The following is a 16,151-nucleotide window of genomic DNA, read 5'->3' on the forward strand; positions in this document are numbered from 1 at the left end:
CAGAAAGAATACTGAAAAATTAATGAATTACAGATGCATATGATTAAAACAATTAATGTGGTGTAGGAATTTTTTCTTCAATTCCTGCATTAGGTAGAGAAACTTATTTTAACTTTTGCTGCATTGATTGTAAAAGATAGTCCTCTTTTAGATTCATCTGAAGGTAAATACTTCCTGTCATCAACCTTTAGAAAGTAATCTTAATTTTCAGTAAATGGTATTTTAAGAGGCATGCTCATATGTAGATGAAAGAACATACCCAATAAGTTTTATGTATTCCTATTATTATTTCTCAAAGTCTTAAATACATAAAGTACTGTGAAAAACTCAGGTTTTAGAATTTTTTTCTGACGTAGTTTAAATTTGCTACAGGTTGAATAAAACCTCAACTTGTGATTCAGACTGAAGAGAGGTACAAGACAACAGCATGAGAGGATCAAAGGGAGGGGCTGAAAATTAGAATTATATTTTTAACTTTTTTTTTTTCCTGTTCTCTGAGATCAGTTCAGTTTCTATGCCACTCATCCGTACTGTCAGCAGGGAGAAGGGATAAGACTGATCCCCTGCAGGAGTCCTTTCACCTAGTTATATTCATTTGTCTTACTTGCCCTTTGAATGTTAGAGAAGAGGAATAAAATCAGTTTGTTTCCTGCTATCCTGTGCACAGTCAGCATGGCTTCACTAAGGGCGAGTCCTGCCTGACCAGTCTAGTGGCCTTGATGGAGTGACTGTATCAGTGGACAAGGGAAGGGTCACAGATGTCATTTGTCTGGACTTCCATAAAGCCTTTGACACAGTCCCCCACAACATCATTTTCACTAAACTGGATAGATTGGATGAGTGGACTGTTGGACTGGGATGACCTGATTGCAGCTTTCCAGTACCTGAAGGGAGCCTACAAGAAAGATGGAGACGGACTATTTTCAAGAGCATGTAGTGACGGGACAAGAGGGAATGGCTTCAGACTGAAAGAGAGTTGGTTTAGCTTAAATGTTAGCAAAAAGTTCTCTACTGTGAGGGTGGTAAGACACTGAAAAAGGTTCCCCAGAGAAGTTGTGAATGACACATAACCTGGAAATGTTTAAGGCTTGGTTGGATGGAGCTCTGAGCAGTCTGGTCTAGTGGAAGGTCTGACTACCCATGTCAGGGAGGTTGGAACTAGATGATATCTAAGGTCCCTTACAATCCTGGCTATGATTAAATGAGTCTATGACTCTTTGTTGGCTGTACATAGGGCAGCTTGCTGAGATCGGTGCCATCATGTAGAGTGACTCATATGCCCGTGGAGGAACATGTGAGATGTTCCAGATTCGGCTAGCCCTGTGGTTGTGGAGGCAAAGGCAGACATCTGTCCTCCTCAAAGGAGACCTCAAAGCACAACACTACCAAAACCCTCCAGTATTCTCTCTAAGACTGTCAGTAAATTGAGACAGAAAAAGAACACCCTATTTTGAATGGCTGGAGAGAGATGGGAATTTTTCTTCAATTTCTCCTCTAATTCTCCATCTGACTTCACAGGCAGAAAGCATTTTAAAAACTTTACGGTGTTGAGGTTGGAGGTCTGTTGCTGTTTTGCCCCCTGAGACGTCAATTTAGTTTTGATTCTTGTCAGACTATGTGTCCTAGGTCTCCCAGTAACAAAAATGTCCATCTCATTGAGCAGGAACTGGTAAGATGTTCTGACAGCTCTTCTGACTAGGAAGAATCCAGCTCAGGATAGTGGTCAGAATCTCACATCAACCAGAACTGCCTCTATCCCTCCCTTAGAGCTGAGAGAGAAAACACTGACAGATCATCTTTTTGACCATGAAGCACTGATTTTTCCTGCCAGAACATCATCTTTATGGTTCTATCATTTCTACTGACTTCCAAATGCCTAAAGTATCAACATTCTTTTATGGTTCTAGAATAAGCTTTCATATCTGAACACCCCTAGAGTGTAGTTATTTGATAGGGTCATTCAAGTCCAATAAATAGGCATAAATCCATCAATCTTGGTTTTATTTGATTTAGTCTATAACATGTAGAGGAAAAAAAAGTATGTAAGTAGAGTACCATTCTTTAGCTGGTAGGTAGAAAAGTAGCTGTAGCTGTACAGAAGTAGCTGTAGCTAGCTTGTAGGGAAAAATAAAAGTTTCTCATGTAACACTTACTGCACCTTATTTCTTATAAGCATTGATATCTGAATGTTAATCTCTTTGAATAACAAGCAACTTAGATATAATAAGATAGATATAGCTCTGCCATCAACACATTTAACTGAAATGCATTTGTACAGTCATAATCCTCTGAAGAAATTCATAAAGTCATGAAAAGAAGACAAACCTTTACCTTGCTTTGAATTCTGAATTATGTCTTGAAAGTTGTGGCCTGTTCTTAGCCTACATTTACTGATAGAATTAGCTAGAAAAATGATCACTGGTTAACACATGCAGACAGAAACTTCCAGCTAGACACGATGAGTGTCTAGAAATGGCTTACTTCTTTCAAATGAACAGCGTTCCAGATTTTCTGTGTTCAAGGTGAGCAGTGCGCTAGCAAATCATAGAGGATGGGAATGAGAACTGGAGCAGGAAGCTGACTTCTGCATAAAATTCAAATCGGTAGTGTCTGCCTCTCAGGGGCTTTTCTGGGAGACAGTGGTTCACTTCTGTCAACTCCATGTCTCCTGGGATCTGCCAACTCTCATCTCCAGGATTAGGAGATGGAAAGCTGCTGCTCCTGCTGAGCTGAGATTTCAGTATGAGAGGTGAGCCAGGAGTCCTGGACAGAAACAAAGTACTGCTGATCAGCTGATGGATGTCAGCTGGCAGCCAGCACCAGCAATATCTCAGTGGGAACAGCGTATTGAATCAACTTCCTTTAAATGTTCTGAGAGGAACAGTATTTTTCTCAAAGTTATGCTATGTCTGTTTGAAAAGAAAGCAAAGGAACAGTAAACAGAGGGATTACCTGCTCCAAGCTATCTTCAAATGTATTTAATTTTCACACCTGAAAAGCACAGTTGAAGGCTGTAGTTCTCAGTAGCAGTCTTTTGCCAAGGAGCTCTGGAATATCGAATGTCTCCTTAATGTACCAGACATGCTGCAGGGAGAAAATTGGTTACCTGCTGATTGGCATGATTTCTGACTCATACTTCACAATTGCTTTTCTCTCCTGGCTGAGTTTGTTCGAACTATTGGGAAATAGATTGGCCCTGGAATGGAGGTAGTGTAGTGCAAGACAGTCACAGCAACAGAATGTCACCCCACCACCTCATTTGGCTTCGAGGGTTTCCTGCTTGTTCCCAGGCTCATGAGTGCTGCTGTCAGGAGGCAGAGAGAAGATAAAAGGCACCCACTCGAGTTATGTCCCAGCATGGACCATTTCTTCTTGTTGTCCAGCTGGTCAAGCACAGAGACTGGCAGCTGGTCAGTTCTCTTACTCTTTGTCATGGTATACCTCCTCCTCTCACTCTATGCAGTTGCTTACTCTTCCTTTTCTAAGATATTTCATAAAATGAAATAAAAAATTTATGTACTTTGAATCTATCTTTTTTTTGTATAAAGTTTCTTGCTTAAATCTTTAACTGAACATGTTTCCTTATAAAGGCATTTGATTTCTGACTGATAAGTATTTTGAAGGTATAATTGGTTGGACAAGATTCTGTTCCATTCCCATGGACTTTTTTTAGTGATCCTTTGTTTCAGTTTCACTTGTTATTCCAGAACTGGCTATTTGCTTATGTCTCAAAACAAAAGTCCAAAGAAGTGCTGTGATCTTTGAATTCATATCTGGCTGAAATCTGTCTTTGGAAGTTTATTATCAATATGAGGTTTTATCACCTTTGGGTCCGGTGGTGGACAACCCGGTGTGTTGCGACCTTCCTAGAGAAAGCATCCTGCCAGGGAAAGGCTTTTGCAGAGGCTTTAGCAACTTCCCTGAGCCACAGGTGGTTTCAGCAAGTGTAGCAACTTCTCAGCTACAAGTGATATCAGCTCTTGTGATTCAGCTCTTTGTGAAATCACCCAAGGCGAACTCGGGGATAGAGAGACAGGAGCCTTCTATAGCAGTTCCACAGAGCCAGCTTTTATTGTCCAGCAGCCTCTGTGAAGGAAAGGCCAGGGATGACAACCTCCCCCATCAGAGGTCGGAGCAGAGGTTATATGGGGAAGGCAGGGGGTGGGGTAGAAACCAGCTGGCAACAGGGTACAGGCTATTACCATAAAGAAGCAAGACATGTTAGGAGTGGCTCTTTTGGTCACCATGTTCTTAAGAAAGGCTGCTTATCTTGGGAGAGAGTCTTTTGGGCCTCAGGCCTCTCTCCAAGGGAGTGCAGAGGGCTCCTGTGCCAAGGGCTTGCAGCCCTCCACAAGGTTTGTAACCAGGATAGAAATATATGAGTTCATTTTTGCAGTTAATACATAGGGCAATAAATGAAAAATAACATAATGAAAAGATAAGTTAAAGATTTGGTTAAAAACAGAAAGAGACAACTTAAAATCTCAAAACTATTATAAAAGCTTAAACTCAAGGTTCTTCCTTAAAACACAGTATCTAGAGAGCCATACCAGAAGAGTAACAGCCTATGCCATTTGTCTATCCCGTGATAAACTGATGTTAAGACTGAATGATTTAGGTAGAGAGATTCTGAAAATGCTTATGCCTGTTAGGTTCAGAACAGCTTGAAGATCATTAATATTCCTAAGTTATTTTAGCACCTTTTAAAATTTTCTCAATTTTAAGCAGTCTTTGCATTATTAGAGTCTGACAGATTTAATACTGAAAGCAGATTTATATATTCTATAGTGACCTTCTGCCCAAGGGCCATCATTCATATATATTTCTCTTTATTTCCTAATTGGTGCAAATGCTTTTAGTTTTCAGTAAAAATGGGGGGAATATCTGTCGCCTCTGACCCACTGCTTCACTAAAAGGCAGGAAGTGAGGAACAAAGCCAGAGGAGCCAGTGGCTTGCTTTGGTCAGAAGAAGGGATGAGGATATAGATGAAGCTGGAAATGCCCTTCCATTCACTGACACTGCCTTATAAAAAGGTGGCACATGTTGCATTTCCCAGCACTAGCAGGATTCAGTTTTGGTACTTAATTTCCTTTAGATTGACTTCAGATAGTATGACTAATAAGTTTTCTATATTCATGATCCTTTTTAATGAAGTTTCTTTCAGATTGGTTTCTGTTGCTGGTTTGAATGTAAACAGTTTATGGGGACCTGTTTATCTAGGCATGTCTTGTTATAAAGTCTCTTTATTAACATGTGCCATGCAACTCAGATATGCTGATCTAATGTGTAGTGCTTATAAGTATGCTAACTCACATGGCATTGTCATGACTAAATGTCTATAAATAAATATCTCAAGTGGATATTGTAAATTAATTTTTGAATTAATGCATTCTAAGTGAGCAGAAACCGTCAACTGAATTAAAGAGAAAAATCTCTTTTGAAATTACTCTTTGAAATTCAAAACTTGCACTATATCTTTTTGTAATCCAGAAAAAGCATTGAAAAGCAGACCAGTAGATGTGGAGTGAAGGGTAGGAGTGGAAGGGAATGACTGTGTCTGCTGCCACTATCATCCAAAGGAAAGTAATTTTTTTTTTAATAAGGTGAAGTAAATTTGGAAGTTTAAGTAAAGTACCATTGCCTCTATAATGTTCTCTATTTACGGATATATCTGGTCTCTACTCTCAACATGTAGATAAATGAGTGACTAGAATTTATAAAGGTCTCAATTGTTCAGCATTTTGTAAATACAGTGAAACTTGTTCTAAATATCCTCTAACATGACAAAAATTAGTTGCTCTACCAAGAGAGTTCTTGTACAAAATATTTTTAAAGCACTAGAAGAACTAGCATTCCTAGGTTTTCTACTATGTGGGAATATCTTCTGTTACTTGTTTTACCGACACATTCATGAAGGTTGATAAACAGAGCAGTGCAAATGGCTGCTTTAGATATGATGCACAAAACAGTTTTAAGGAAGAATCTGGAGTAATGGAGGAGAACTGAATGTTTTCATAATGGGAAAGCCTGAGAAAGTACTGCTCTCTTATTTATTCATTGATGAAGAAAATAATTGTCAGTCTGTGAATATTTCAAAATATCTGTAACTGTATGCAAAAGTTAGCAGATGAAAGGAAGGGCTACTGTGGATAAATTAGAAAAAAATTTTATTATTCCAGTATCATTGGAAGTAAAAGTGTTAGTACAATAAGTTACCAAAGGGTCACCTTTTTTCTATTAATTATGCAGAAAATACAGTTGAAGTTATTAATCCAACCCTAAATTCTTTAAACAGAGTTTTGATCTTCTGTGGAACACTTTTAAATAACTGATTTAGGAAAAGGTATTCATATTAAAAAAAAAAATATATATACCCTTTTTTACAATATGTTTATGAAAATGAATCATTAGCTGATCACAGTTCATCAGAAAATCAAACATCAGTTTTTCTATGCAAGCTTCATTCTTGTGACAGATTTTTTTTTTTTGTACTTTACTCAGAGGAAGAGGTAATGTTTTGTTATATGTTTTGTTATAAGTCACACACACAGAAGCAGCTCTTTTTTTCTTATTGAAGCCCAACATGAAATTCTGTCTATTTTTAAGCTACTGTCTACAAATAATCCATAGCCCTATTTTTGTGGTTCTGTGGTCAGCGCAGTAGTAACTCACAGAATAGTCACTGTGCTTGATGTTGATAATAAGCAAACAGGTTCCAGAGTATTTAATGTTTGCAGGGACAAGACTCTTGTATTATAAATTGGTCTGGATTTGCAGTACATATTCCATAAGAACAGGTCAGGAAAAACTATCTGATTTCTTTTTTTCAGCAAATAATTCTTGTTGTCATCACAATATTCTTACAGTCAAGTAAAACAAAGCTATAATAGGACAGAATTAATTAAATTTTATCATAGCATAACTGATTGCAAGCTCTACCAGTACAATGTCTCCAAGAAAACTGAAGGACAACCATGCTTTCCATGCTTCCTCTCTTAACCTTCTGGTTCATCATGTAAAAGATGTTTGTGTATCTGTGTATGTATCTTGCCCAACACAACCAAACGTTCATTATTTCTGTGTTAATAATAATATAATCAAAATATTCCAACTATTTTTCCTACTCAGTTTTCCTACACTGCCAAGCATAAAGTATAAGGCATGGGGGCATTTCACAACCTGAAGCATACATCTTCTGGACAAAGTTCATATGTCAACATGACTCTGTAGCAAATATGGCAGCTTTATGGATTTTTAGAGGTTGATACTACTCTGTCTTCAAGCTTTTGTAAATACTAAAAGGTAATGCTATCTGTGGACATGGCAGATACAAGTTCTCCACTGAGATTGGCACAGTCTTAAAGAGGTGATTATAGCTTGGCCACATAAAATAATGCCAAGGGATAATTGTGTGGTCCATATTTGTTCTTTTTTGTGATGTGTCGACAGAGGATTCCAATATTCCTCAAAGCAAAATAAATTTGTTTGGATGTCTGCACCATCCAGCATGTCATGATCAGTGACTGATGAGTGTTCATCAGGAGTTTTCTTTTAATTCCTCTCCTGAATGTACCGAGCATGGAGAACCATACCAACTTTCAGAAGAGTGTTTGCAATAACTGCTGTGATCCAGCAATTATAAATTAACTAACTTTTTTGTTCTTTTTCTGGCAACATCACTTGTTCTTTTGTTTTTTTTATTCTGTTAGAGATACACAGAATAATGTCGTCTGAAAAAAATTTTCCTGACTTAAACTCTTAAAAAATTGCCCCATCCCCTACATAATCAAGATCTTATCAGTCCACCTGTTTGAAGAAACTTGAGCTGCCATCTTGTACATCCAGTGTCATTATTGGGTACATCCAGTGGATTTTGGAATGAGGTATTCTCAGCTGTTGGCAATTAATGAACCACACAATAGGTTGTGACTTAGATGCGAAACAACAAGGAAAATTCTTATTCCAGAGAAATGTAAAATGTGTGGGAACTGAGACGTACTGTCTCTCCAGCAACTCCCACAGTCATATGGCAGGGTTTTCAATCTTCATGATGTTGAAAAGAAAGATGGAGAACAGGCAAAGAGAAAGATATTCTAGACTACCTTTGGCTGCTTTGATTTCCAGTGACTGAACTATGGTCCTTTAGTTGCTGAAAATACTTGAAGCATGGTAAGAAAATCTGGAGTTCCACAAGGAGGGATAGCATATTGTAAGGCAGATGTAAATACTTCTTGCAGGTGGGAGTGTTGGGTTCAGGTTCTCTCCAGTAAGGAAGATCGAACCTAAGTCACCAAATCCTATCTGGCTTTTCCACTGAGTGTCCAATCCTTTGACCAGTTAAGGTAACTCACTCAGATTGCTGCCTTCCCCTCTAAGTGCTTTCCTTCTTTTGCTTTTTCATATCATCTATGACTTTAATATATCATTCAAGTAAATGTCTGTTTGCTTGTTTGCTTTTCCTTTCCACAACTAGTATAAATAAGTACATTGTGGGAGAAATAAAACTCATTTTTAATTATTTTGAGCATGGTAGCTTTTATGTGTGCCACTCTTTTTATTAGCTGGGAATTACATTTATAGTGATGTAAAAATAAGAGCAACTGGATGGGACAAATAACTCATTTTGACATTTATATACCTTCCATATATTAAATGGAATTTCACACAATGAAAGCAGGGATGAAAAATTAGAATGAAAATAGTTATGGTACATAAAATAATACTTTTCCTTTTTTTGTTTTTCTTGAGTTAGTTAAGAAGGCTTGAAAGGGTTCTGTAAGTGCTTCTTTTGTTAAAAGCCATTGTAAATTATTCCAGCTTTGAGAAAAAATATCTTGTCGATCTCTTCTTTTGTGTTCTTTCCCTCTGCTTCCATTACCCACTTCAAGGCTTTTACTTTCCCTGCTGGGCAAAGCTCCCAGAAGCCAAGGGAGTAAAGCAGGGATGCTTAGTTCTGCTTCTAGGGCAGTGTCAATGGCTGCTCTGGGAACCAGACATTTCTGATATTCTGTAATGGTTATGTTCCAAATGGCTTATGTGTCATCATGTCATCGGCTTCATGTCAGAGAGGCATACTGAACAGGAACTGAGGCTGAGCACACCAGTTAGCAGTGACAGGCAAATAAGCAGAAAAATAGTATCTGCTTTCTTTTCTGCTTTTCTATTTCATGATTTTTAGTCAAAATACATGTGTATCTAACTTTTGACAGGATTTTATACTGCTGTGCAAAATACGACCTGTTAGCAATTTATACCTTTGTGACTCACAGTGGAAATATTGTTATGTTTGAAAAGAAATAAAACATTATGAAAGAAATTAAATACAGTGTTACTTTGGGTTTCTTCAAATTATAGATTTGTTTAGGTTGTTTTTAAAAATGTCTGTGATTTTAAAAGCTTGAAAGTAATATTCTTATATAGCTTTCTGTTATATACTACAATGAATATATATTTATTGTTATATTTCTTCATAGATATTTCATTGATCATAACACAGAAGAAGATAGGTATTTCACCATTGATGCTAGTACTGGGACCATTAAGACTGCCAAGATCTTTGACAGAGAGGAGACACCTTGGTACAACATCACAGTGGCTGCTTCTGAGATAGGTAAATAATTTATTTGGCACATAGTGTGAAAAATAAAAATTAGAAAGGAAAATAATCACTTTCAGATTTTAAGAAAGACTACCTTAATATGTTATGTTCTTTTAAACACTAGTGGGTTTTTAGCTAGTCTGGATAAAGGAGTTTCGCATGTCTGTGTGAATACTCTTAACTCCACAGAACAATTAAACAAAATGCCACATGCCTATGTGATTGCACCTGTGTAAATTTGCCACATTTCTCTGCATGGGGCAGAAGGCTGCCAATTTACCCAGGAACATTTCTAAGCATTCAGTGTCGTAAAATCAACAGCTTGTCCCACTTGAGTTTCATAGTTCATATGTCTTAGAAGTTAAGACTATATAGAACAGTCTAAGAAATTATCTTTCCTTCTTGTATCTACTATCAATTTTACTATTTTAATGAATTAGATACTAAATTTATGGCCATGTTAATTTATAATTCATAGATTCCTTGCAGTTTCTGATTATGTCTCTGGCCTTTTAATAGGCAAATTGCCAAATAAAGGTACAATAAATACTTACCTGTGCATTTGAAAGCCCTCTAATTTCGATGAATTTCCATTGCCTCAGATAAGCCCTGCAATGATCAAAAAACATCTGGCTGAGTAGTCTGAGACAAATATTTCTACTTGAGGCAAGGACAGTGTAAAGAACTTTTCAGTTAACCTTTTTATCACAGGGTCTTTATTTTTCCACAGTCAAAGTTTTCAATTTAAAAAGCTCAACAAAGCAAATGACGAAAGAAAAAATCCCATCTTGGATCAATAGATCCAGTCTTCCTAAGCGCTATTCATGATACCATCTTTCAGCGGCAGTGATTTTGATCAAAACTGTGAAATACTTTTACGTATATTCGTTTTCCTTTTTTTTTTTGGTTTCTTTTTTTATGACAAAACACAGGTTTTACTGCTAACAGGTGCCACTTACATTGAGCCTGGTCTGCTTTCATCTGTTTCATCTCTCGGTTAAAATTTAATCTGTTCTGCCACTGCATCACTAGCACACACTACTAAATAAACAGCATGAACATATTTCATACGTATAATAAACTGTTTCTTATTATTGTACCTTCATTCACAACTAAATTGACATTTTGAGCTAAGTACTTTCCTGTAGTAAATAATAGGATCTATAATTTTATGATTAGCTCTTTGAAAAAGTAAATGCTATCACTCCTGTGTGCTTGACAGTGTTTTCACATATAGAATGTGCTATTTCAATGCATCATGAAATAAAATATAATTAAAGCCTAATCATAAGCGAGTGCATAGTGTTAATTCAAAAAAAGACTTAAAAGCTACATTGGGACCCTGAAAAAAGGAGTAGTCATGAGTCCTTTTTTGGAATCCATTGAAATGTAGTTATTTTCCAGAAAGAAATCTCAATAGCATAAAACTTAAGCATAGCATTCTGCACATTATTTGTTTCACATAATCAAAAGAGTTCTGGTACATTTATCATGGTGAGAAGAGCATGGAGAAGGAGGATTATGTTTATAACTAAAACAGAATGGAATGAATAATAAAAATTATACCCTTTTTTCCTTTTTTTTTTTTTTTTTTTGACACTGCTTAGAATTTTCTGTTTCAGGTGCAATTTGTTACAGGGAAACATGATCTGATTTTTTTGTCCCTTGCACTGTCTTTGTTACTGTTAAAGCTGGGGGTTGGAAAAATAAGTAAATCTATAGTTTCCATTGGAAAAACAATTCAGTTATGAAAAAAGGAAGAGAGAGTATTGAAGATGACAGACAGACTGACAGGCAGCCTAAATGACAGACAGCCTTTCCTTGTGTCTAGTTCCTCAACCATTACAACACTGTTGCTCTCTTCCAAATCCATTGTGAACTTAATAATTGAATTTATGGTGGAGCAAGGAGCATATGCTGTGTATGGCCAAAGCTTTTGCTTTAAGTGCTATCTATCCCATATCTACAGTCTTTTATGACTTTTGATTTCAAGTTCGAGCAGAAGGTATTGCAGAACTAAGACAAAAGCTGAAATATAGGTTAAAGGCTATGACCAAAGAGTTATTTAGCTGTGGGAGTGGGATTCTTCAAATTTATCTGACATAGTAGAAGGCATTAGAACAAACATAGAAGCTTCTGACACCATTTGCTTAGCCAAGAACACAGCAGAACCTGCAAGGCCCCTAAAGATTGTACTCCTTCAATAACAAGAGGTTATAAAGTAGGTATAAAGTATTGGTTATAGTTGGTTTCTTGAAGTATTTTCCTCTCCTGACTTTGTGTTACATTTCCTGTTATTAAATGTCCCTGTGATAGAATTCAGTTTCTACCTATCATCCTTTTGGCCACTATTAGTAACCGGGGTTATTTTACATAAATGGTACTTAGAATCAACATTATATTTCTACCCTCAAATGTATGATATCTTCATGCTCCAGCCTTATTCTTTCTGAACCTTTCATAAGACATTTACTTTTACTTTTCATCTCAATATGTGGTATATACACTCTGCATTGGTCAAATATCCTCTCTGAAATCAGAGGAAGTCCTACCACTTTGCTCTGTGGGAATAATGCTGATGTAATAATCAGTGGGCTTTTCCTGTTTATGCTGTTACTTCTTAAAGCACATCATTACTATAAGAATGGATGATCAATCCTTTTCTTTCTTTAACATTCATTGCTCTTAAACAGCATCATACAATGAGGAGGAGTGGAATTTTTGTGTCCAGCAGCATCTACTTTGATTGTTTCAGTACTGGTGCTTCCTGAAATTTCTTTGTGGTATTAGGGAATAAGATGATAAAATAATACTGTAGTTTATGTTCAAGAATCTACAGACTAAATCTGGGGCAGGGGGAAGGAATAGTAGTAGTAATAGTAGTAGTAATGTTGTAAAATATGGTTTCACATAGAATTATTACCATTTAATTGACTCCTTAGAATTCTTTGAAAAAATTTACAAAAGTCTGTTTGAAAGAAGGAGAAGATAGAATTTGCTTGGGTCTAGTAAAGGTTTTTGAACAAGTCTTTGGCAAGAGTAATGAGAATAGGAAAATACAAAGCAAGTGCACAATGTTTTATAACAGATGAAAGACTGATTTAGAGGAAAGAAATACAGTCATAGTAATACAGAAAATACAGTCTGTTCCTTTGGAAGTGGAAAAAAGTTAAGGATGAGCTATTTTAAGGAGTAGTGTAGAATCTGTCAATTAGAATTCATTCTAATGATAGCACTCAATGATAGGAAGTGATTAAAATTCCAAAATTACCTGTCTAGATGATAAGAATTAAGGAAGATTGAGAGAGATTAGTGTAAGAACAAGACACACAGAAGAACAGTCTAGATTAATGAAGGGTGAAGTGGAATGAAAATTGTCTGAAAAGGCAGATTCAAAGGGCTGTAACCAGCAGCCCAAAGTGCAGCTGGAGTCCAATCAGTAGGAAGTACTCCCCGTGGCTGATACAGGATACAATGCTTTTTAATCTCTTCATTAATGGCCTGGTTGGTGGAACAGAGTGCACTCTCAGCCAGTTTGCAAATGACACAAAACTGGAGTAATGGCTGACACATCAGACTGTCATGTTGACAACCAGAAGGATCTCAACAGGCTGAAGAAGTGGGTGAACAGGAAATCTTGTGAAGAGAGATTTAATAACAGGAAATGCAAAGTCTAGCACTTGGAGAGGAATAATCCTATGCACCAGTTCACATGGAGGACCAACTGAGAGGTGGGCAGCTTTTGAAAGAAGGATGTGGAACTCCTGGTGGATGAAAGCTGAGCATGAGCCAGTGATGTACCCTTGTGGCAAAGGAGGCCAAAGCCATTCTGCACTGTGTGGGAAAGCGTGTCATCAGCAGGCTGAGAGAGGTGATCCTTCCCCTCTATACAGCCCTGGTGAGGCCACACGAGGAATGCTGCCAGATCTGGGCTCCCCAGTACAAAATACTGGACTAAGTCCAATGCAGGGGCATGAAATCTTTAGGGACTGGAGTATCTCTCATATGAAGATAGGCTGAAAAGGCTGGGATTGTTCAGCCTGGAGATGTGAAGGCTTATAAGGAGCTTATCAGTGTGTTTAAATAACTGTTGGGGGAGTGTAAAAGGTGACTAAAGATGACCAACATGAGGAAAGACTCATCTGAGTACTATCCAGGAGGCAATGTGTACAAATTGAAATACAGAAAATTCCATTTAAACCAAATAAGAAAAATGGTTTTACTGTGGGATTGATCAAAAAGTGGGACAGGTCACTTTGAGAGGTTGTGGATTCTCTGTCTTGTAGCTATTCAGAACTCAACTGGACATGGCCCAGACTAATGTACCCTAGTAGATCCAGCTTTGAGCAGAGAAGTTGGACTTGCAGATCTATGGAGTCACCTTCAAAATCAATGATTCTGTGATTTTTTGATATTGGGAACTGTGTTTTGAGTGTGGAGAAGAAAATGAAAGAAGAAAACAGAGCAGACCAACTTCTAGATATGTTTTTCAGATGATGTTAACATCAAAAGATTACTGGAGTTCATAAAATATTCAATATTTAGATGGATAATAACTGTACTTCTAATTAGAAATGTGACTTTTTGAAAGCAAGAGAAGCACTTATATTTCAAAAATTTTAAAGGTACTTTCTACTGTGAAATTTCTGCATATTTCTCTTACCCAGCTGGTTATCATATCAGTGTGTAGAATGAATTGCTGTGCTTACTAGATAGATCCTCAACAGTTTGGCGATGGAGTTGTGGTGCTTCTGAGTGTCTCCAAAATCAGGCAACTTTCCACTATTTGCTTAAAGGAAAACTTCAATATGATGGGTGCCAAAACTTGTGTTTGAAGGGTCAATACAGAGTTCCTAATTTGTAAAGCTGTGGCAAGGCTGCATAGAACAGGAGACTTGAAATAATGATGTTCCTGCCAGGTTCTGTCAGATCCCCCAGACTTAATGAAAACCTATAAAGAGACAGCAAAAAAACCACCACATGAAGGATACTGTATATCCAGAGCTTTGATACTGTAACAGATTAGAAATCAAAATACTGAAGAGACATCATTATGCAGTTGACTTTACAGAAAAAAAACCCAGAAATCTCCAAGGTATTAGACAAAATCAGATATTGGAAAAAAAAAACCAACCAAGCAAATATATTTGTCTTTGTTTATATGTCTTCTGAATTTTATTTGCTATGCATATTCCTTATATGAACTTCAGGGGAAAAAATACTGAAGTGTTGGTTAGAGCAGTACTTCATTGAGAAAATATGCTATGTGCTATGGAAAGGACACCATGAAAATCCTGTCATTGCAAAAAAACTACTCAAAGAAATAACTTTCAGACATATTTTAATAGAGTGACAACAAACCCTGTTCAGAATTAAAATATGTGAAAAGGCAGGATAGCTCAAAAGAATAAAAGTTTGGAACATTTATTTTACAAGAATTACAATACAAAACATTAAGTTCCTTTTCTAATTATAACATAAGTAGTTTTTTAATAAGTCTTGGTAAAAACAATAACAGAAAGATACAGTTACATAATTCAGAGGAAAACAGGATTCACAGAGACAAATAATAATTTCCAGCAGCGAAATATAAAACCCCTTGAGAAGTTGAAAAAAGAAAGTCCTATAATTACATCAAATAAAGAGATAAAGTGTATTGTTATAGTGAGGTGTGGTTATAGCTGTTCTTTGGAATCACAGGGATATTGCTACTCATATTACTGTCATTAAACAGCAAGTTTTGAGAAGAATTTGACAGTTCTTTTTCACATTTTATGGTTGCAGAAAAGATATTATTAAGATTTTGGTAGAATATTAAAATATATTACTCCTGATAGCAGTACATGAGGCTGTCATATGGAGAAGGATAACTGAAGCTAGAGGGGAGATATAAAGTATATATAGTATTTCTGCTGTTATTAAGAGGCATGCTGATTTATTTTATAAAAAGTGAAATGAAAAGACAAAAATCAAAAATAAAATATATGAAATATATTTATATATATGAAAAATAAACAATTCATTTCCATTTATTTTGAAACACATGAAAGAAATATATGCATTGCCTGAAAGAAATAAGTCTTTAGAGGAATAGTATCCTGGCAGAGAGCATTAAAACAAAAGAACAAGATTTTGTGACAATTTATTTTCTCATTTTAAATTTTTCCACATAACCAATAATAACTAATAGTTTGTGTCAAATAATTAGTTTTTATAAAATGTTTCCTTTACAATATCCTTAAGAAAGTAATCTAAATCAGAACAAAATGCTGTTGCAGTTCTATAATCTCCTAGCACTTTGTATCTGGTGGACAGCAGGATGATTGTTTAATACCAGTGAGTTTGTTGCTAGATTCATGTCTCACTTTTTCTTTGAAGTGAATTTTTTCTTACAATAAATACAAAATGTCCTCATAGTGATTTTCAGTCTCAGTTTTTTCTTCAAACGTAATGATTTTTGTATCAATAGAGAATAGACTTAAACAATGAAATTCACTAATTTTTATTGTTAAATATCATTAGAAGGAAATATTTTCTTTTGTATTGTTTTGC

General features: G+C 36.2%; 1 protein-coding gene across 1 annotated transcript in view; it reads left to right on the forward strand.

Annotated features, from left to right (window-relative positions):
- CDH18 (cadherin 18) overlaps nt 1–16,151 on the forward strand; it is a 246,804-nt gene that overhangs the window by 205,306 nt on the left and 25,347 nt on the right. The window contains exon 9 of the mRNA XM_069005894.1: nt 9,475–9,611. Coding sequence (XP_068861995.1) covers nt 9,475–9,611 — 137 coding nt within the window. The remainder of the gene's footprint in view (nt 1–9,474; nt 9,612–16,151) is intronic.

The sequence above is a fragment of the Aphelocoma coerulescens genome, chromosome 2 (assembly GCF_041296385.1).
Source record: "Aphelocoma coerulescens isolate FSJ_1873_10779 chromosome 2, UR_Acoe_1.0, whole genome shotgun sequence".
NCBI lineage: Eukaryota > Metazoa > Chordata > Aves > Passeriformes > Corvidae > Aphelocoma > Aphelocoma coerulescens.